The 24429-nt window shown below is 41.0% G+C and overlaps 1 protein-coding gene across 1 annotated transcript in view; it reads right to left on the bottom strand.

The window, feature by feature from the left end:
• dcc (DCC netrin 1 receptor) overlaps positions 1–24429 on the bottom strand; it is a 252047-nt gene that overhangs the window by 36425 nt on the left and 191193 nt on the right. Inside the window, exons 24-28 of the mRNA XM_026297730.1 lie at positions 21763–21986; positions 21287–21403; positions 13635–13784; positions 6417–6722; positions 6035–6094 (exon numbers count right to left, since the gene is read on the bottom strand). Of these exons, the coding sequence (XP_026153515.1) occupies positions 6035–6094; positions 6417–6722; positions 13635–13784; positions 21287–21403; positions 21763–21986 (857 nt within the window). The remainder of the gene's footprint in view (positions 1–6034; positions 6095–6416; positions 6723–13634; positions 13785–21286; positions 21404–21762; positions 21987–24429) is intronic.

Raw genomic sequence — 24429 nt, forward strand, 5'->3', positions numbered from 1 at the left:
GGAAGAGGTCAGTGCAGATCAGATCCATCCCCCTGGCTAATGTCAAGGCCAGTTAGAGTGCATCCTGCAAAATCACACACACATGCTGCATGGACCAAAACACACCATGTAGCAGCCTGAGGCTAATGCATTTAGCATCCATGAATAAAATATTAAACAAAGTCAGTCACTCAGTGGGGAGAATCTAGCTTAAACAAAGAATCACTACAGTCTGACAAAACTAACAACAGGCTCCAGCTCCAAGAACAGCTATAGACAGTGAAGCCTGACATGTTTCAAAATATTTGTTTTTAATCTACACATGAGACAAACCTCACTTATTTTTTTGTTCACACTTGAAGAAGTGAGACCTGGCTGTTGCTATTTAACAGAATGAGCAATAAGTAATAAATAAATCAGAATAGAAAACCAATTGTCTAGGACAGGGAACATCTATAGGGAGGGATGGAAATGGACATGCCACAATAATATCATGTTACATTAGGTTACATGTGTTATATCACCTAATGGACATGTTTAGGGTAGAACTGTTTATTGCTGCCCTGTCTCTTGAGCTTTTAGATGGCTGTAAAAAAGAGGAGCTATTTAAAACAACAGAAAACTATTTTAAGATTTCGCTTTATAGACAGCTGAGAAAATATGATTTTAACGTGGCTCTGGTCAGTGAACTAGAGGGACTGGTTGTGAGGTTTGCACCAGTGGGAGGGGTTTTGCTTTCTCAAATCTGGATCTGGTGATGAGCCAGGCAGAGTGGGCAGTGAATGCTCCAGTGCCAAGCCCAAGATGCAGGACCGCAAGGTGTAGGTCAGGAGCTGTGTAAAGCTGTGCTCCCTCCCTATGACCCCCTTTCCTCCGTGTCGCAGATCGGGCACAGACGCTAGGTTAAAACTGCGTCTGTATGTCTCCAGTTGGAAGCCCAAGTCAAGGAACATGAGAGACGGACTCAGTTGGAGTATCACCTCTACCTAAAAAGGATCGAGATTGAGGCAGACAAACTGATCAGGCTGCATCAGCTTGAGTTAGATGCACAGCAAAGGGCTCAAGCCCATCTGCTCTGGTAGGTTTAGGTTTGGTTCCTGTCTCCATTCCGAGAGAATGAAGTACATTTCTATTTCGCCGCTTTTGAGAGAACTACTGCCCTCAGGACTCTGTTGGCCGTCTGAAATTTGGCCTCTGTTGTGCAATGTAAAATTCATGTTAAAGCTCAAGAGGTGGTCTCAGCTCTGTCTGTAGAAGATAGTCTTGATTGTGATGTTGTGAAGAGTGCCATACTCAGAGCATATGAGTTGGTCCCAGAAGCCTGTGAGGAAAAGCCACGGGAAAAGCTGTGAGAGTTATTTCTATTGGAGGAATTTAAGAAAGCTAATGGTGCATTTGAAAGAGAACACGGTGTCTTTGATCTCTACTCAGCTATTTTATAGCTGAGTATGTGTTAACTTACAAAGTTGCATTTCCTGCTTTAAGTTCAGAAAAGTCATGTCCCGCCTGTCTCGACTCAAAGTCCCTAAAGCAGATCAAGTGTGGAAGCAAAGGCATCCTTTTATTGTCACAAGGCAGGGCATGTTATCGCTCATTGCCCCGTGTTAAAGCAAAAGGAGCAACTCCAGAGTCAGGCCAGTAAATATCAAGTGAAGGGGCTGGGTCTAGTTCAGTCAAAACATGGTCTAGTTCAGTCTCACTCTTACATGGCTAGTGGATCCTGATAAGGGGTTTCGACTGTCACATATAGACACACAAAGACAAACAACCACACATACTCCTATGGGTAATTAAGAGTCACCAATGAATCTAACATGAACCCACGACCTTCTTGCTGTGAGGCAACAGTGCTAACCACTCATGTGTTACCATGCTGCTGAGATCTTTTTTTTAAAGGGAAATGATATTGTAGGAAATATTGTAATATTGTAGGAAAAGTTACTCTGTTGTTAGAGGTGCTTGATGGGCCTCCGACTGAAAGGTTTATGTCTGGATTCTTCCTCCCCGTTTCCTTTCTGTGCAGTCACCTATGCGCAGGAACACAAACAGGCAGATAACATCCAGCTGGTCGGCAGTTTTCTTGAACTGATCCTTGCTGAGACATCCCCTAAAACACTGAAGAAGTCAAACTTAACTGCTTGAACTGATGCAAGATACCTAATGAAAAACACTGTTGCCAGTATCTCGTGAAAAATTCTAATTGCTAATCTAATTTCTAATCTGCTCAGGAAGCAGATGAATCTCTAGGCTGGGGTTACGCTGCCAAGGTGGATGAGCCACAGTCTTCCAGGGGTGGAGTGGTTTACTTAGCTAATGATGGATTGTTAATCTGATGGTGGTGACCAACCATCATTGACGGAGCTGAATATGTGTGGAGTGCTGTTAAACAAGTGGTTTTACCGTCAGTTCATTGGCAACAAGTACTCGATATGACATATCATGACAGTCCGTGGTATGCAGAGTTTTTCCCTGCAACTTTTGAATGCTAAATGTCATCACTGGAGTACCTCTTCCAGCAGCTAAGGAAGAGGAAGGAGCTGTACCCTCTGGACTGCTCCATGTTAGGGAGCCTGTGGGCCTCACAGTGAAGAGGTGGACTCTTGCTCACCTACCAGGACCACTTCTCATGCAGACTAATGAGCCTAATGAACACTTTCAACTCCTTTTGGCAATGATGACTCATTTTATGGTGGTTTAATTTACTGACTTCCTGGTCCTGCTCATGTGTTCTTAGAATTTTTATATTCTATTACTAAACTGGAGAAAGTTTTAATCCTTGGTGATTTTAACCTCCATACTGATGACCCTTCCAGTAATTTGAGTTATTAAGACACACGAGTCCATAAACACCATGTCTCTGGTCCCCTGCATAATAAAGGCCATACACTGGACCTTGTCTTCTTGTCAGGATCCTGCCTGCACGTCCTGTCATGGACCTGTAGTTTGAAGGATCAGACAGGATCCACTTTGTCTGTGTACGTGCTTCTGCACCCCCGAGTCTGTGTACGTGCTTTGGCACCCCCAAGTCTTTGTACGTGCTTCGGCACCCCGAGTTCTGTGTAGTCTGAGTTCTGTGTATGTGGTTTCTGTTCCTTCGAGTTCTGTGTTCATGTGTCAGTTTCCGAGTCCTGTGTTTATCTTGTCTGGCTAGTGTTCCTGTTTTCCCGAGTCCTCAGTTTAAGTGTCCTGTGTTTATTTCTTTAATAAAACCCTGCCTGCACTGACTACTGTCTCTGAAGTGTCTGCTTTGTTTTGTGGTGTTTTGTTTCCCCAGGGGCTCAGTTTTAGGCCCAATTTTATTCTTGATATCCATCACCCCTCTTCGTCAAATTATTAGACATTTTAAACGTGTCCTACTTTTTAGCGGATGATATCTAGTTGTATTGTTCATGGAAAGACAGAGTTTGACAGGTTAAAAGAGTTAGTGGAATGCCTTTACTGTAAGAATTGGCTAGCCAAATCACTATCTTCAACTTAATGCAGATAAAACTAAAATTCTTGTCATGGCTCCAGATGAAAAAAATTCAAACATCACACAGGTACTATCCCCTCACCACAGGCTTCCCATCAAATTTAGACCTGATTTTAAATTATTTTAAAAAAACAAGCTAGTTCTTCCTGCTCTGCTACATCCTATTCCTGCATTGTTTGAGCGCATCTTGATAGATTGTGTAGGACCTTTGCCAAAGACTATGGTAATCAGTACCTGCTCACTATTTTATGTGCAGCAACATGGTTTCCTGAAGAGGTTCCACTGCTCATCCATTAGCAATTTTTTGACAAGTTCCATAAACATCAATTTCATTACTCTGCCACTGAAAAAGAACACTAGCTTTGTTATGGTCTTTACAGGACTTTGAAGCATACTTCAGTTCCACTTGTGGTTTACACCTACCATAATGCTTTGTTTGTTCTTAAAGCAATGTACAACAACAACAGATTATGCGGTGGGTGCTGATGATTCAATTTGACATAGGAAAGGTTCTGAAAAGTCATCTTTATTAGACTTTTAGAATTTATCTCTAGTATCAGGTTACGTACCACAGGCTTTTAAGGCTGCAGTAATCAAACCCTTACTCAAAAACCGTAGTCTTGATCCAGGAGTCTTGGCTACAAAGCTGTTGCTAAGCAGCTATCTACACAGAAATGAACTATTTGAAGATTTTCAGTCAGGATTTAGAGCACATCATAGTACAGAAACAGCACTGTTAAAAGTCACCAACAATCTTCTCTTCGCCTCAGATAATGGACTCGTTTCTAGACTGCATTTGACACTATCGACCACAGACTGGAGCATGTGATTGGTATCACCAGGCAAATGGCCGCCCACACTGAGCCTGGTTCTGCTGGAGGTTTTTTCTGTCAAAGGGAGTTTTTCCTCTCCACTGTCACCAAGTGCTGCTCATAAGGGATTTGTTGGGTTTTTCTTTTTTGTAAAGTGCCTTGAGATGATTTGTATCGTGATTTGGCACTATACAAATAAAACTGAATTGAATTGAACTGAACTGAAAATATTGCTGATGCCTTCTTTCGAGGAATGGAGTAATCGAAAGTTAAGAAATCTTGGAGAAATTCTACAAGGGGAGGGGGGAGGGGATTAATCTGTGCAGACTGCCTCGATATTTGCTGTGGCGTACAGGCACTATTGTTTTGTTGTTACAATTGTGCGTGTTTTGTGAACTATTGTGACTGCTTGGACCAAGGTTCTCTTGGACCTCTGCTAGTTCTATTGTGTTGGCTTTGACGGTATTTTGCGACTTCTCTGGGTATAATTGTTTTCCCTGTTTGTTTTTTTTTACAATGACCTGTAGTTTTGTTATTGAAAGGGTTGCTTAGGCCTGTTGTTGGATTTTTCATCCTGTTTGGAAAACAGTACAAAAGCTGTACTTTTGTTTAGATGATTTTGTTTATTATATGCATTATTTCGTTTCATTGTTGGCCTTGTTTGGCTCTGTCATCATTTAAAATTGGTTTTGTAAGCTTCTACAACCTCTCTCCACTGCCTCCCCCATTCCTATCCTGACTGGCACGTAACATAAATCACCTAAGATCTTGTCATATCATGTTATGCCATACTTTATTATAATTTTTTAAAGTAAAGACTATTATCTTTTTTGTAAATTTTACCCTGTCCAGGGTGTACCCCTGCCTTCCACCCAAAAGAGAGCTCGGATAGGTTCGAGCAGATCCCCATGACCCTGGTTAAGGAATAAGCGGGGATATATAATGGATGGATGGATGTGATTTTACACATCACCCTAACAGCTGATTTCCCATATGTGAGGAAGGAGAGTGTGTTTTTACATTGCATCTTTATTTTTTGGGATGCCAGAAGAGAATGTGAGATGAATGTGACTTTTACAGGCTTTTGGGTCAGGGAACTCTTCAGTTACCTAACCAAATGAAAGTTGATTTGGGAGCAAAAGATGACAGTTTGGAAATATGTTTGTTTCTTCAACCAATACTAAAGCTCAGTTGAAGTAAATTTACACTTTCACTCTTTGTCTTGGTCCAAATGTGTGCAATTAAGGTTTTTCACATCACCATTTTTTCACAAGTCATGTGATACTTCGTTTTGGCCACAGAATAAAGTATCACATGACTCATGTCAAGTATCACATGACATCTGCAGTGTCTTTCTTGAGTGGACTTGTCATGGCTGTATTTTTGAAGAATGGGTGTTAATATTTATCATTGACAAACAGAACAGTCTGGACTTCGACCCTGTTACAACACATTCAAATCCCAGGGTACTCCACAAATATTATATGATTTGTTTAATGTACCAAAGCTACTTGTTAGCTTTAGCCACTGAAGTGACTGGGTTAACACTCTTGAAAGGCCTATATGTCTAATACAGGTATTTCATCAGTGTCAGTATTTGAGAGGTGTGGAAATAAGATCAGGCTGGTCCTGATGTCTCATCTAGATGGTAAAACAAGATATGTGGACAGACTCATACTGTTAGAGACAGAGGACCCATATCGTACCAGGTCTTGACTTTCCATTGTGTCTTGTCTGTGTTACATGTTTGGAATGACACTTGTGCTAGTACCTGCAAGAGCAGCAGATGGTCCAGACACCTCCAATATGGCAGACATTGTGATGACGAGATCTGATGACATCATGTGAAAAACCTCAGTACCAGGACATTTAAATCCACACTGCTGTGTTGGCAAATGTGACGATAGATTTAAAAACTGCAGGGATATATACAGTAGCTTGGCGTAAGTTTAATAAACAGAAGAAAAACATTATAACCTGGTGCAAAATGTTTTGATATGTATCACCTAATTGTGTGTCATAAAACAAACCATTAAAAAAAAAACACAATATATATTTTAAATGACTTACGAATTGAATGAAAGCCTTGAGTGGGTCACAATCTTCGATTTGGGAAAGGAGTTATGACACAGTTGAGAAACTGCTGTACTCACTGGACTGTGGCATCATGGAGGTGTACACCTTGGGGTCGATAGTCCCCATGGGTGGTGGCAACAGTGGGTTCGTGAAGCTCCGGAGCGGGTGGGTGGGCCGCACGCAGGCTGTTGGGATGGTCCGACCACTACCTGCCTGGGTCTCCTCGCCGGCAGCTGCTGCAACAGCAGGGGCCCCTGGGACTGGGCCGACCCCGGCAACATGCTCACCGGGTGGGGCAGTGGTACTGGAGAGCAGCAGAGGGGCCTGCTGTGGAGGAGGCTGCTGCTGGAGGAGAGGATTGTTGGAGGAATCTGAGGGCATCGCTGAAAAGGAGGGAGGAAGAGATGAAGAAAATTTGAAATTTGTTAGAGCATGAGCAGATTGGAGTAAGTGATTTGAGGTAGCTGAAGAATATAAAAAAATGGAGGGAAGGACAAAAGACAAAATATCCAATTAGTCTGAATCAGACTCATTTGTAAAGAGTGACAAAAATACCATGAAGAACTGAACACATCGAAGAAAACAAACTTCAAATGTAAGAATATTCTGCAGCAAAAGCCTAAAGAGCTTCAGTGTCTTTTTTATGTATGGTTTTTGCTTTGATGTTGGCAGTAATACCCTGAGAAAATGTGCTGCTGCTGTGTAAATTTCTACTCCTGCAGGAAGGCTGCAGGTGTGAAAATGTGTTTTAGTCAGGAATGTTAATGTAAATATTGTCTGTATAGACATTTTACTTTCTGTTTCACTACCTAAGGTCCTTACAGAGATATGGGATATAGTCCTTAAATATATGGGTCATGTTTGTCTATAATCTTTGCTTTTAGCTTGGTTTTGGTTCCATAATGGAAAAAAAACTAATTTTGTCATTTATGAGCTGAAGCGCTCATGGAACTTTAAAACCTATTTAAACTTATCTACTTTTATAACTTTAAGTGTAAAATATGAATATTTTCCTTCTGCATAGTTCTACAGGTTAACTGTTTCTTAATTGAATATGTTTTTTGCTGGTGTTTCTGTGTTAGCTGAATTTCTTCACACAGAGAGAAATTTGGTTTTATCTTTACAACGATACATGTAAGAGAAAAACAAAGAATAAGAGCTACTTCCTGCTGAAGAATAGAGGAGATAAATCTCCTCAGTGTGTACACAAACATGAGAGATGAAACAGCCACTCAGATTAGAGAGAACCCGGGAGGGTGAAAAAAAGCCAGTAATTACATGTAGAGTCAATGTGTGTTACCTAACCGAGCTGAGACAAATGGAAGAAATGAGAGGGATGGGAATGTGAAAGCCACTTGAAGACAAAAAGAACATGGGGAACATGGGGAAAGAGGAATGTCGGAAGAGAAAGAGAACAGAAGGAGTTACAGAAGTAAAACATGTTAAAAGGCCCAGGGAACCCAAAGAGAAGGGACAACACAGACAATTTATTAGATTTGTTTATGCAATGACTAAATTATTTCAATAGGATGGATACTTAAGTCAGTACTGATTGGTGTAGAGCACAACAAAATTGTTAAGAAGTGGTGGTGGTATGATGATGAAGGAGGAGAGGTAGGACCCAAATGCAGGACACAAACTAGTTTTATTTTCCCTGGATCGTCCAGGGCTAAGGCTCACAAACACAAATTATCTCCGCCACTCGGCAGAAACACAAACAGAAACACCACTCGGCGTAATGGACACAAAACCAACAAACTCTTCCTCTCACTACTGCAAACAGTGCTAACAAACCTTAGTACACTGTGCATACATGCAATGCTCCGACAAAGAACAAAGGAATACAGGGGGCATATATAGACTGACTATATATAAGGACTAATTAACACAGGTAAAACTGATCAAGCCTAATGACATAAAACCACCTAGGAACAATACACGAGGAACACAGGAAACCTACCAAAACAAAAGTCCAAGACCGGAACTCAAAAATCCACCCCCATAACAAAAATAAGATGTCATTCAACAATAAATCTTATTATTATGATATTATGTTGAATGAATGAAGAGAAATGAAATGGAAATTATAATTATCATGCAAAAATATCCTCACCATATAACTACTGGGAGACAAAGAGCAATTATGTTATGGGAGGGAATCACAAAGACACCTCAATGGACTGTTATCACCCATTCAATGGCCTGCTATCCCTTCTTATTAGACCATACTTATGGTCCCTACTCACTTACTGGAAGACACAGTAGATCGTAATCAACCCAAATAATTTTGTTGTTGTTGTTACAGTAATAAACATGGGTTGCTCCAGCATTTCATACATCCTTAGTCTTAAGCACTAAAATCACATGGTTATGTTTAGGAAAAGGGTACTATCAGCTGGCACTCAGAAGTCAAGTATGTTTCACCAGTGACCTTTCTGCTTAGGCTGCAAATAGAATAGCATACCTTCCTGACCAATATCCTCCTCTTATTTCCCCTGTTGTTTTTCTGATCATAATATCAGGGTAAAAGCCTGGATGGTTTCGTGATAGTTCTGAGACAATGAAAGATGCACCAGAGCAATAACAAAAGATAAAACAACCTGAATGGTCAATGAAGGAATAAGAAGAAATGACAGGATCTCTTTTTTCATCAGCCCCAATATAACTTCCACTCCTCCATCTTCCATTTACACTGCCTACTCATTTCCTCTCCATCACACATATATGACAACGAAACCTCATCTCCACTGTAGCGGTGATGGAAGGCTGGTTAAATGACACCTGTTTTTTTATCCTGAGCAGCTGAAAATGAGACGGGTTTTCTAAGAGCAACCTTCAGCTGGTGACTCAGTGGCTGAACGGAAATCATAACTAAGTGGTTTAGACTTATAGAAACACAGTATTTTAATGTATGTCTGAAGACAAATCCACTGGTTTTGAAGTTGAAGAACAAGATCGATTCATCCATTTTCTATGGCTTATCCTGGTAAATATAGTGATAACTGTGGACCAATCCCTGCTGAGGTGGGGTACACCATGGTTCAGACTGCAAGTCTTTCACAGGGCTGACACATGAAGACAGACATGAAGTAGAAGAGTATTGATGTATTCTATTTAAAATCTTATATCTCATATTAATCTATAATTCTGTCATTGTCCATACGGTAACATACTGTACTGCTACACAACATCCATTACATGTCTGTCTTGCTGCTCTACCTGAGCTTTCTTTAATGACCTTCACTGTCATAGTCACAATTAGTGGTCGAAGTACTCGGATCCTTTCTTTATTAAAGTACTTTGTCATTATTTATAAACTCACCTTTCTCCTTTTGTTTTGTCATTATCAATGATAAACCTCTACTGAGCTTATTGATAGGTGTAGTTTGCTTGTACTGGGAGTGAGAACAACTAATAGCCACTGAGTAGTCCGACAACATCCAAATCAACTGCTCATATGCTGTACAGGCACCTTAAAATTTGTGATATTAGGTTATATTTTGACTTAATTATCTTATTATCTGCAGTGTCTGCAGAGAAACATAGGGATTTTAACAAAAGACTGGAGATATATGAATTTAACTAAGCTTTTCTTTCAACTGGGAAGTCATTTTCATGTAATCTTCTTTCAAGTGGTCCTCAGCATAGAGACTTTGATACTTCGACTATGCTATAGAAACTTATCTTGTATTCAATCATCAGACAACATGCCACTGCATCATTTTTAAAATTTATGTTTTCTTAATTAGCTATTGAAATCTTAATTGAAGAGCTTGTGAAGAGCTTCCGTCTTGACATCAGTGGCTTCCATGTCCTCTTTTGGCCAGCTTATTATGCCAGCGGGGTATCTGATGACCGGCAGGGCGTAGGTGTTGATGGCTTGGACCTTGTTCTTCCCATTTAGCTGACTTCTTAGGACTTTCCTTAGTCTCTGTAGGTATTTGGCTGTGGCGGCTTTCCTTGCAGCTTCTTCTTGGTTCTACGGTCTCGAGTGACTGCTTTATCTACCAGTAGTTGATGTTTTGCTCCCCTGATGCCCTTACCCATTCCTTTCTGGGCCCCGCTCATGTATTGAGCCATGTGCTTACTCATCTTATGATGCCTGATAGCAGGTTCCATGTTGAGCAGAGGCAGGTTGGCTGAACTGAAGGCTGTCCTGCCTTCAGTTAGTCACTCTGGATGAGTCCCTCTCCCATATGTTTTTCCAGTATTGTTCAGTCTCCAGCCTTGGTGGGTCTGTTCTCATGTTACTACCCTGCCACTGAGAGTACACTTTGGACGGTTTGGGGGAGAACATCCTGTTTATTCTCCTTGATTCTATTTCTCTGGTGTACCTCTTCAGGCGTGTGGCCAGGGCTGTGAGTCGTTGTTTGGCAGTCTCCAGGGCCTCTGGTATAGACAGCTTGCTGTACTTCTTACCCAACTTCAAGGATCACTGTTGCCGTGGTGTATATCAGCTTGTTGGTCTCAGTGATGGTCACAGTAGGGAATGTTCGTAATGCTGCATTCACATCTTCTAGTAGACTTTCAGAGAGTACATCACTTAGTCTTGGTAATCGGCTACAGAGGTTGCAGGTGTCCATCTTACTCACGATCTCCACTCTCAGGTCTGCTGCTCTTGTGTTGAGCATGTGGGGGCTTGTTATTGGATCTTGGTACCCAACCTTGGGTGGGGATGGTATTGTTTCCCCCCAATTTTGCGTCCTGGCTCCCCCTTGCCATAGCATTTTTGTTGTATCTCTTCAATCTCCAGTTGTGATAGCAGTTGCTGTTTGCAAATGTCGGAACACTGAGCTACTAGTTGTTTTGGCCCTAGTATAGTTGGTGGCTTTCGAAGTTTCCATAGGTCCCACATCTTCTTCATGTAACCCCTATTGCTGGGGTTACTCATGTAGTAACATTCCAACAGCTCTCTATTCTCAACCCTCGTCCATGAGTGTTGTGTTCCAGTAGCCCATTTCTCATCAGGTCCCCTAGCACCTGACGCAGACCTTGTTGACCCGGCGACGTCCGAGCCGGTATGACTCCAAATGAATTCTAACCAGTTGTTCTTTTTGTGAAATGCTGTATAACATTTTCAATTTTCTGAATGCTAAAAACGTTTAAAATCTACCAATAAGAAGAGAAAAATACTCATATGTCGTGCACAGTGAGACAGTGAGTGCACAGTGAGTCCCAGTCACTCAGAACTGCTGCTCCTAGGTGGAGCCTATACCCGTGTGCAAGTGCTCTGTGGATAATTAACAATGTAATTACAGAAAATGAAAATAGTGACTTCAGCAATTTAAACAGAAAATAAAATATGGAATGCATTTATCAGATCCCAGATCAGCTCAACCACTGAATGATCAGTGTGGGCAAGAAATTATTGATCTATATGGGTGAGGGAGTAGCATAAAAAACTATGAAGAAACAAACAGGTAAAACTAGCTACAGAGACATATGCTCTTAACTAGACCCATATCTCTTTTCATCCAGCTATGGTTAACTGGCTTGTGCCATCTACAAAATCAGAATTGGGCTCTATAATTTCCATTTCCACACTACTCAACAATTTTTGTTTGCTGTTGCTTATAAGACATGTGATACATCTCTTCTGAAGGGATCTGAATCAGCCATTTCTGTGGAGTAAACTCCATTCAGTCCATCATTTAAATCGTAAATGGAGATTATACAATACACAGCTTTCATTCAAACACTTCAGAGTTCATTTTTTATTTACCCAGTCACACACAATGGTTTGGTGTCATGCTCAAGGACACTTCAACATGTGGAGAGGAGAACGTGACATTATGTGGACTATTCACGCTACTCTAGTAAACCTGAGCCACAGGCACCACACAGCTGATATTCAGATCACTTGGTCACTAAATTGACACAAAATGGTAATGAATTGATATTTCAAATACTGAAGAATAATTTCAACACAATATCTAACAAATCCTATATTGTGAGTCTTCAAGCTCTTTGTTTGGCAATGCAATCTGGGACTTGTAATTGACTTGTTATGGACACAGTCTTGTATCTGTCAGTCAGTGAAGCTCATTGTTTGCATGGCTTTAAGCTTTGCTATACAACGTTGGTCTCTCTTTTCTCTCTCTCGCATTATATCTGCCTCTTCCTACCTTGGCTTATGATGGTGATACTACAAATTAATAGTAGAGATAAACAGATATGTAGTAATAACAAATAGTAATATAGTAATTGGTATAGTCGGATAGCTAACTGTTTAAAAAACAATGACTCCCCCAGAGGTGCTATTTGAACTGGACTCTTGGCTCTATTCTTCCATGTAAACAATCCAGAAAGCTCATTTTGGTGCCATTATGAACAACTCTGACACAGAATTGGTTCACACTTGCAGCTTCAGTGCGTATAGGCTGGACAATTAAATATCTCTGTGATGCACAGGAAAAAAACTGCCTCCATCTAAACTGTTTTTTAGGCTTTTTAAAAACAAATGTAAACTAAAATATTTTTATATGGCTTTAATGACAACTCCACTTAGTGCAGCGTTGGTTTTGTTTGCTTGTTAAAGAATAAGAAACTAAATATACTAGCTCACCTCCACTTGGTACTGTACTGTAATAGTAAACTTGAACACTCCAAATGAGTACTGTAATCACAGTCCCACTTCAGAGTGAGGTAATAGCTTAACTTTACAAATACACATCACATCGTGCTTAGTGCAGCATTATAGAAAAATGTGACGGGCGAACTCACTGTATTGTGTAGTGTTTATTTCCTAGGTGTTGTATCAAGCTGGTAGTATTGAACGTAGCTCTGGTACTACTGCTTTATGAAATACTCATGTTGCAGGCATTGACAGGCTTTATGCACAGAAAGAATGCACTTTTTTAATCCAAGCAAACTGCACAACTGTAACACCCTCCTATGTGGTCTATCTAAAAAAAAGTTAGAAATCCATTACAGATGGTTCAGAACTAGAACCATTTTCATTTTCATTTTCTAATTTAAAATATTTCCACACTGCAGACATTTTAGTCACGTTGTGCTGCAAATTGTACTTTTTTTTCAAGGCACCTGTGTGACAGCTTACTTAAAACAAGGACCTAGGTTTGGTTCAGCAAAGGTGATACTAATCAGATATGGTCTTTACAATCAGAAAAATAAAAAGATTCAACCACATTCTACCACACTTTCTATTGCCTGGTGGCCTAGTGCTGCAGCACTGTATATACTGGTCAGGTGTATTTTTTAATGGTGGCATTACTTGGTAAGTGTCTTTTTGTATAGTAGCATCAGAAATATCAGTGGCAGTATTATTGCAGTACCTGGTGTGTATCCTCTGTCTAGGGTCAGGCTGGGGAATGGCATTGGCCTCAGGCTGAACTTGTTGTGTGTGAAGCTGCAGGAAGGTGAAGGCAGAATACCAGGATACTGAGAGGAGTCCAGAGTCGGCACTGGGATAGCACTGACCACCGCTAAAACAGAGGGACAATACAGTCAGTAAACCAGTCTGTGATGTTGCAGACAAACGTAGAAAATATCAGAAGTCAGGAGTGACCACCACTGAAATAAATGGTCAAAACTGTCATTAACCAGGCTGCAACAGCACTGACAACACACAAACAGATAGACCTGTAATGTCTGACAGAAACTGACAGATCTGTAAGAAATCATATAGAAGCATGCAGCATAATAAAGTCCATTAGTCTTGTGACACTGGCACGATTGGTTAATGGTTACGCAGACTCATTACAGGGACACATATGGTTTATAAGCAGAACAGAAACATCTGTAAGGCTGGAATAAAAATGTTCCACAGAATAAACTGTCATACAGTATCAACCCACCCAAGGAGTCAGATACAGGCAGTAAAGCAGTGAATACAGTAAGTTTAGCAGTCAGCCAGAGCAGAGAGCAGCTGTAAAGACAATGTAAAGCAGTCAGAAAGACAAAGTTCATGTTGTGATTTTGAGATGTAACTGCAGGGAGTACACTGCCTCAGGCACACAAGACACACACATGTTGGTCTTATTGTTGTTGTGATGACATTCATTGACACAATGCATTTCCTAGACACTAAATATAACCTTAACCATCACAACAAAATGTCTAACCCAACCCTTAACCTAATCCTAAACTAAACCTGCTTCTAATTTTAGCCCTGAAACTAAATATTACATGAGGTTCAAAACACCCTCACAATAATCCTGTTATATATACATATGCATATACACAGTGGATTCCTGGCCATCCTGGAATACACTGACCATCCCCTTCACAACATCCTGATGGACCAGAGAAGCAGCTGCAGTCACCTCACTGAGCTGAAGGACTGAATAATACAGGAGAACGTTCATCTCCACTGCTATCAGGCTCTACAGCACATTAGACACTGTCTACTTTCACTACTGACTGACTAATTAACTACAAGACTACATGAATTTACCATTACCGAATAGTAAAGCTTATCTTACAGTATCTCATCTTATCTGTTCTAGTTCTGAACCATCTGTAATGAATTTCTAACTTTTTTTTAGATAGACCACATAGGAGGGTGTTACAGTTGTGCAGTTTGCTTGGATTAAAAAAGTGCATTCTTTCTGTGCATAAAGCCTGTCAAGTGCACTTGATGCAACTGTGCCGGCAGTGGGGTTCAATCACATCTCACCACCACTTTACCTTCTGCAGGTGTCCCCGGTCCTGGAGCTGTATATTGCTGATGTGCAGTTACTGGCCCCACCAACCTGCAGTGTCTATTTGTTGTTTATTGTTGCTGTTCTTTTCTCTCTAATCTATCCACTCACCCCAACCAGTCTAGGCAGATGGCCGCCCAAACTGAGCCTGATTCTGCTGGAGGTTTCTTCTGTTAAAGGGAGTTTATACAAATAAAGGGCACTATACAAATAAAATTGAATTGAATTGAATTGACTTTCATTCTGATTTTGTTACTGTCTAAGTATTTATAATATTCTTTACATATCACATGTCAATAAAGCTTTTTCATCTGAATTCTAACTAACAGACAGAGAACTAACAGTCTGGAAAAAGCAGACTTTTTCTCTGCCCCCTGTTTCCTTTTGTTTTGAACCATGAGTGCTACCTAATTCTATTAATCACTGATCTATGGCTGTATTGATTATAAACCATTGATAATTTGGACAAAGCAAGGCTGTGATCAGCAGCTTTGTGGGCTGTGTGTGCGTGAGTCTGTTGTTTAATGTATTTGTGCTATGATCATTTAAAAAGAAACAGGATTTGATTACAGCAATGAGAAGACAAGAGATGGGCAAGTCTGATCAATGCAGTTATTGATTGAGAATATTGATGACTTTGCTGCATTCAGGCAGCAAGCTACAGGTTAATGAAAGTTTGTGGGTGTGTGTGTGGCAGAGAGCAGTACAGACAACACAAGGTGACATACAGAGAGAGAGAGATGAAGACTTTCTGGCTTTGGAATTTCCAAGACACACAGATTAATCTAACACAAACATTAGAAAACAAATGAAAAAGATGAATGAATAGAGAAAAAGGCAGAACGTGCTTTAATAGGATGGTAAAAGAAAGATGGTAAAAATGACAGACAACTGTAGGAAGAGGAAGGGAAAAAAGAAAGCTTCAGTAAAAGCAAAAAAACATACTGTAAAAACCAGATAGTGAGGATTAAGTGAAACAAACTGATATGAAATAGAGACAGAGAGAAAAAAACAAGACCAGAGACACATAGAGATAAAAACAGAAGATCAAGAGATCAGTACTGTAGGTCTGTTGTCTGCAGAGCAGAGATGTGGCAGCAGCATAAAAATGTGAAGAAGCCTCGAGCTGCTTCACAGGAAACAAAGACATAAACTAAGACAGAAACAGTGCAGACCCTGCAGGAATTTCAGAATTAACAAATATTCAACTAACCCCACATTATCTCTAACAGGCCGCAATTCTGTCAAATCCTCACAGTATTTCAGCAATAACAAAAAAAGTCAAATCAGACAAACATTTAACGTTTTCTTCCTCTTTATGATCTTGTATGTTTTCTTATTACTGGAGGTATCAATCATTATCTTTATTGAGGTAATTAAACTAAAAATAAATAATTAATTAATCATTAATCATTAATCAATACTAACCTAATACTAACCTAATTAAAGAAAAATGAACAATTTAAACATTATTATTATATTTCACTTAATCCGAATAATGTCATTTGTTGATCATTTTACAGTGAGTGAAAAATATTGATTGAATGTTTTCACTTATTTTGACAGGACTACATTTTTGGGACTATCCTTCTTCTTCTTCCTTTCATCACTGTTCCAAAGTTCCAATGTTGTTAATTAGAAGGAAGAAGAAGAAGAAGAAGTACTTTATTAATCCCCAAGGGGAAATTAAATTGTTACAGCAGTTATTCTCATTTAAAGTTATAAAATTAAATATGATTTAAATTATATAAATTGATAGTAATTAATAAAGTAATTAATAAAGTAATAAAGCAATTAACTTGTATGTAGAAAAGTAATAAAGTAATTATTTGTTTTTGGGGGTTTGTGTGTGTGTGTGTGTGTGTGTGTGTGTGTGTGTGTGTGTGTGTGTGTATGTGTGTGTGTGCATGCATGCATGTGTATGTGGTGTGTGTGTGTGTGTGTGTTATTGTTTATATTATGGAATTATAGAGTCTTATGACCGTGGACACAAAAGACTTCCTGAATCTCTAAGTCTTGGTTTTAGGAGGAATTAGTCTGTGGCTGAATGAACTTCCCATTCGCCACAGTTCCTCATGAAGTGGGTGGGCAGGATTGTCCAGTATGGAGTTAATTTTGTCCACCATCCTCCTCTCTGCCACAGCCTCCAGACTGTCCATTTCCAGTCCAACAACAGGTTTTTGCCTCCCTGATCAACTTGTTTAGTTTGTTGGCCTCACCAGCCTTGATGCCACCTCCCCAGCACACAACTGCAAAGAACAGTGCACTCGCTACTACAGACTGATAGAACGTCTTCAGTAGCTTGTTGCACACGCCAAAGGAACAGAATTTCCTGAGGAAGAACAGTCTTGCATCTGTATTGTTTGACCAGTCTGGTTTGTTGTTAATGTGGACTCCAAGGTATTTGTAGGAGTCCACAATCTCTACTTCGTCTCCAAGGATGGAGACTGGGGTTTTCCTGCTCCACCTGAAGTTCACCACCAGTTCTCTGGTTTTCTTAATATTGAGCTTTAGACAGTTGTTGTCACACCAATCAACAAAGCTTTTTATCAAGTGTCTGTATTCCTCATCGTTATCATTATTGGTGCATCCAATGATTGAAGAGTCATCAGAGAACTTCTGGAGGTGACAGGTTTCTGAGTTGTATCGGAAGTCTGAGGTGTAGAGTGTAAACAGGAATGGTGCCAGTACAGTTCCTTGGGGTGCACCAGTGCTGCTCATCACCACATCAGATATGCAGCCATCTAAGCGTACAAACTGTGGCCGCCCAGTGAGGTAGTCTTTGATCCACTCCACCATGTCTGCGGGAACTTCCATATCCTGCATCTTCACACTTAGCAGGTGGGGCTGAATAGTGTTGAATGCACTTGAAAAGTCAAAGAACATGACTCTCACAGTGTTGGCCTGCCTCTCCAGATGGAAGTATGCTCTGTGCATTAAGAAGATGATGGCATCGTCCACTCCGATGTGTTCCTGATATGCAAACTGCAGAGGGTCCACTTGAGACCTCAGGTGTTGCAGGACCAGTCTCTCAAACACTTTCATGACATGTGATGTTAGCGCTACTGGTCTGAAATCACTAAGGGTACTGGGACGGCCTCTTTTTGGTAATGGGACAATACAGGCAGTTTTCCATAACTTAGGCACCTTTTTGAGCCTCAGAGAGAGGTTGAAGAGTCTCTAAAAAACCTCTGCAAGCTGTCCAGCACACACCTTAAGTACTCTGGGACTGATCTCATCTGGTCCTTTTGCTTTGTTGGTCTTTAGTTTAGCTAGTTCATTCCTCACCTGTTCTGTGGCAAAGGCTGGGCCTGTGTATTGTGTTGATGAGGAGTCAGATGATGAGGGCAGGGGAGGAGGTATTGGAGGTGTGGTATACTTCAATGTTGTATGGCTGCTGATAGAGGAGATGGCATCAGTGGGCAATGGGGAGGCAGCATTGGCAGAGATGTTGGGTGGAGGGATGTGAAGACACCCCAAGGCATCAGCTAAGGTGGTGGAGGGAGGAGAGATGGTGTGTGAGGACACTGGGTCGGAGTAAGAAGCAGAGGTGGTGTCAAATCTATTAAAGAACAGGTTAAGTTCATTAGCAAACTTTGAGTCTCCTTCCACAGCAGTGCGTGACTTCTTATAGCCAGTCATTATTAACACCAGTTGATGGTATAATGGATGATTATGACACTGCCAGTTTGTATTCATGAATGAAACATGAATGCTTTTAACCACTGTACAAAACCTTCAGTTCATATTTCAGTATAGCATAAATTAAAAAAAGCTGAAATTCTGGAAGTACTGTAACAAACCCCAAGCCCTAGATGAGGAGGAAGAAAACAATCATAACAGAAACTTTAAAGGATAAAAAAATAGAATTGAGGACAGGTCAGTGTGTTGGCAGACTAAGCCTAAAGGATTTTCCTGTTTCACTGCGACCTACATACCCCACACAATGTCTCACACACACACACGCACGCACGCACACACACACGCACGCACGCACGCACACACACACACACACACACACACACACACACACACACACACACACACACATATTTATGTAAATACACAGGAGTGCTTGTGACATGATAGAAAAAATGATCAGTCACCAACTGACTCACCCTAGCCACAAATAACCACATGATGTTGTAACGTTCCTGTTAAAAGTGCAGTAACTTCACTTTGCCATAACTGCAGTAAACAACAACATGACTGAAGAAAAATAGAAAAACAGGAGAAATGGGCACAGAAATCCTTAAAGACATGCTGACAGATGAAGTGTGGAGTGATTACAATATGAAACTTTCAACTCAGTTCTGTGACTGAGCACACACACTCCACAGAGACAGACTGAGAGAAGCAAGTAATTAGATGTACTGCTTCTGCTACAGACTGAAAAGTGGTTGATATATGTAATGGTGTCATTGAGGCTGCAGATGTTCGACATCAGTTTACAGCTGCAACCACCATGAGCTTGGACCTGACAGGGGATGTTCATGTTCAGGAGATGAGGGAAGTATGACAGAACTGGTGTTGGGTTGCTAACATGACTGTAGAGTCAAAAAGGACGATGAAGTTGATGAGGGTGATGGAGATAACATCAGGCAGGGCTTGACAAGTGTCCAGGGGGGCGTTGCATAGCTGAGTGGACTGTGATGTAGTTAAAGGGTGTGTGATGGAAATGATAGAATAGTGTGATAGTATGGCAGCACTGGAGAGGATTAGACTGAGCTTTTGGGGATATGATGGAGCTGAGAAGGTCCAGTCTTTCCTTCACTGATTGTAATGTACACTACCAGTCATAAGTATGGACACACTTGAATTGAACGAGAAAGTGTGTCCAAACTTTTGACTGGTACTGTAAATATATTATATGTGATTATGTTTAATATTAAGCAGATTTAGTTGTATCAGTTCAGGTTCAGTTCAATATAAAATCAAGTATTGTTTCAATCCAAGTGAATACAGCCTGTACTCATGAAACAAATACAATTCATTCTTTTTACAGCAAAAGTGACCAAATCTGTTCATATTGTTAAATGTTATTTTTTTGTTTCCAACATTCAGCAAGTTTTAATTGATTCCATGCCTTTTATTATTGGGGGTTTTAAGGGCATCTATTTTAATTTGTTGCATAGTTTGGTGTGACATATTTTATCAAGTGTTACAGTACATATAGCGATTCATTATTAATATTAACACCAACTGATCGTAAAGGCTTCCAAAGCATTGACACCTTGTCCTATAAAATAATCATCCCTCTAAGACAAGTTGTCATTTATGTTTAAAAATTACTTCATGTCTGAAGTTTACCGGTTTGGGTCAAGAACCAATTAGATGTGAGAGAACCTGAACTTTTTCAGGCTTGGGGCTTATGGCCTTGTTTCTATGACAACAGCTAAAAAACAAATCAATGTTATCCACGTATAAAGAAAAGGTGCTGATGTCTATGCCCCTAGACCATTCAAGTACACCATACACTGCTTTCCGCACACCCGCCGGCCTGTTCCAGTTTACGATGATGCCGTTCGGACTGCATGGAGCGCCGGCTACCTTTCAGCGACTGATGGACAGTGTCCTGCAAGACTGTGAGGAGTCCAGCGCAGTTTACTTAGATGATATAGTGGTCTTTAGTAATAATTGGACAGAACATATCAACAACCTGAGAAAGGTCCTGGGTAAAATCCAGAATGCAGGAGTAACCCTTACCCTGGCAAGTGTGAATGGGCCAGAGAAGAAACCGGGTACCTGGGATACCAACTGGGAAGAGGAGAGGTGCGACCCCGAATGGATAAGATTGGGGCTACCCAAAAGTGCCCTTGTCCTCGAACCAAGAAGGAAGTGCGGTCCTTCCTGGGTCTGGTTGGTTGGTACCGAAGATTTGTTCCCCAGTTCGCAACAATCGCTGCACCTCTCACTGCTCTTACGACTAAGAACCAGAGGAACCCGGTGATCTGGACTGAAGAATGCCAAGTTGCCTTTTCTACCCTGAAAACCTGCCTGTGTTCCTCTCCAGTACTGGGTACCCTTGATTTCACTAAACGGTTCCGGATGAGGGAAATCAGCCTCAGAAATCAGCCTGGGAGCAGTGCTCATCCAGGGGGACCCAAACGAAGAGCAACCCATCTTATATTATTGCTAACCAGAGAGTCACGGTATTCTGCAGTGGAGAAGGAGGGGCTCGCCATCAAATGGGCTCTTGAAAGTCTCCGGTACTATCTCTTGGGTCGAGAATTTGACCTGGAGACGGACCACTGTGCCCTCACCTTGATTAATGTGTTACTTACGTGTGTTGCTTGGTTGCGAGTCCAAAGGAATCATCATTTTGCCACGTGTTCCCCTCCTGGCAGCTAGGGAGCGCTCTAGAGTGGAGATACTGCTTGACGCCTCGTCACCATCCGCTCCTGGAGCATTACAACATTCATCCATGTTTCAAACATTTTAAAATGTACATTAAGAAAATGAACTCTGTGAACTGTGTTCTACTGGGAGAAGTTATTTATTTTTACTAAGGCTTTTTTATTCATTCTTCATTATACAGTCAATTTAATCAAGACCTGTAATAGATATAAATTAATCATTTGGCAACATAGAAATGAAGAAAAGGAGAAATATTTAATATGCAGACATGAAACACTCAAATTATAAATGGCATTTAGGATTTTAGTATGTAAACATTGAGGTTATCTTGGTGTTGCTTAGATGAAATGGATCCAAACATAAACTCTACAGTCAAAGCAAGATACCCACAATAATACTGTACCTGAGTGGCTGCTCTTGCTGCCAATCTGGCTCTCTGATTGACTGTGGGCAACCTGGGGGAGGTCCTGGCAGGACTGGATGGGTGAATCGCGTGCAGATGGTGCGACACTAGGAGCTTTCTCCATGTTCTTCATCTCCATTTCCTCGTGATGGATCCAGAGGTCAGGAGGTCGCAGGTCCTTCTGACTGCCCTTCCTCTTGCTGGCACTGTGGCTTGCTCTTTTCCTGCACAGTGGGCAGCAAAGACATGACTGATCACACTGAACCATGTGTAGACTGATATTAGAATCATGTTGCAAGGAACATCACTAGTCCTCTTCATCTTTTCCATAATGGAAATGTATGGTCATTATAAAATCATTTGCCCTGCTCATTTATACTATTTGCACAAACAAGAAGGTAATAATGAAAACCATGATGGTGAATGGAGAGACCAGGAGGACAGGGACTGTATTTTCTTCAGATATTTTCTGCAGTTGCTCTGCACTGAAACCTTATGAGTTCTATTAGATAACAATACTGTCTCAGACCTGATGAAGTAAAATTTATGTAACCTGTGTGAAACCTGTTTGATCTCATGCTCAGTGTGTAATATTTAGAGCAACCTGGTATTCATAAATACACCAATCAGCATTATGACATGCCTAACACTACAGTAACCTCTACAGTCACTGAATATTCCTCTTCATAGAGACCAGTGTATATTATTTCAAATATTGCAACAAAGATTCAGAGAAAATTTGATTTTTTGAAAAGTATAAATTAAATTTGAAAGTTTAATGGACAATAGGTCAACCTCGTCATCAGTGAGCCTTGGACACCCATCACCCTGTCATCTGTTCACTGTTTGTCCTTCCTTAGACAACATTTGGTTGGTACTAACCACTCCAGACTGGAAACACCCAACAAGATGTGTAGTTTGGGAGATGCTCTGACCCGGTCATCTAGCCAGCACATTTGGCCCATGTCAAAGCCACTCACATCCTTACACTTGGCTGTTTTTCCTGTTTCCAACACATTAACTTTGAGGATTTAATGTTCACCTTATGCTTAGTATACCCAACATGCTGGCAGGTGCTACTTTAACAAGTTAATCAGTGTTACTCACTTTATCTGTCAGTGGTCATAATGGTATGGCTAATGCTATGGTCAGTGTATGCTGTTATTAGTGTGTAATCACAAGAAAATACCAACTGTTGCATTTTTTTAATCCTAGTATGAGTCTTTTAAATCTACATAGAGCTAGGCCAATTGCACTGCCATAATTCTACATTAGCCCAGAAAGGGCAAACCAAACAGTGGCTCTAGACAAGGAATTGTTTTATGTTTTGAAGGTTAGTGTCATAATACCCTCCCTCACAGGAAGGTTAGGGTATGGGGGGAGGTGCAACGCTGTGCTGAATGAGTGTTAATAAAAATAACATTTAAAATAGTATATAATACGTAAAAAAACTAAAATGACAAGTACTATTATCCATCCATTAAACTTTCCAACTATCCACCATGTATCTCTGTTCAGCAGGGCAGTTCAGAGAGCCCTTTTCCCTGCAACAATGTCATGGGGGACCCAAAGGTGTTCACAGGCGAGACGAGCTATACAGTGGGTACGGAAAGTGTTCAGACCCCTTTAAATTTTTCACTCTTTGTGTCATTGCAGCCATTGGCCAAAATCAAAAAAGTTCATTTTATTTCTCATTAATGTACCCCATCTTGACAGGAAACAACAGAAATGTAGAAATTTTTGCAAATTTATTAAAAAAGAAAAACTGAAATATCACATGGTCATAAGTATTCAGACCCTGTGCTCAGTATTGAGTAGAAGCACCCTTTTGAGCTAGTACAGCCATGAGTCTTCTTGGGAATGATGCAACAAGTTTTTCACACCTGGATTTGGGGATCCTCTGCCATTCTTCCTTGCAGATCCTCTCCAGTTCTGTCAGGTTGGATGGTGAACGTTGGTGGACAGCCATTTTCAGGTCTCTCCAGAGATGCTCAATTGGGTTTAGGTCAGGGCTCTGGCTGGGCCAGTCAAGAACGGTCACAGAGTTGTTCCGAAGCCACTCCTTTGTTATTTTAGCTGTGTGCTTAGGGTCATTGTCCTGTTGAAAGGTGAACCTTTGGCCCAGTCTGAGGTCCTGAGCACTCTGGAAGAGGTTTTCTTCCAGGATATCTCTGTACTTGGCTGCATTCATCTTTCCTTCAATTGCAACCAGTCGTCCTGTCCCTGCAGCTGAAAAACACCCCCACAACATGATGCTCCCACCACCATGTTTCACTGTAGGGATTGTATTGGGCAGGTGATGAGCAGTGCCTGGTTTTCTCCACACATACCGCTTAGAATTAACGCCAAAAAGTTCAATCTTGGTCTCATCAGACCAGAGAATCTTATTTCTCATAGTCTGGGAGTCCTTCATGTGTTTTTTGGCAAACTCTATGCAGGCTTTCATGTGTCTTGCACTGAGGAGAGGCTTCCGTCGGGCCACTCTGCCATAAAGCCCCGACTGGTGGAGGGCTGCAGTGATAGTTGACTTTGTGGAACTTTCTCCCATCTCCCTACTGCATCTCTGGAGCTCAGCCACAGTGATCTTTGGGTTCTTCTTTACCTCTCTCACCAAGGCTCTTCTCCCACGATTGCTCAGTTTGGCTGGACGGCCAGGTCTAGGAAGAG

This window comes from Mastacembelus armatus, chromosome 12 (assembly GCF_900324485.2).
Source record: "Mastacembelus armatus chromosome 12, fMasArm1.2, whole genome shotgun sequence".
NCBI lineage: Eukaryota > Metazoa > Chordata > Actinopteri > Synbranchiformes > Mastacembelidae > Mastacembelus > Mastacembelus armatus.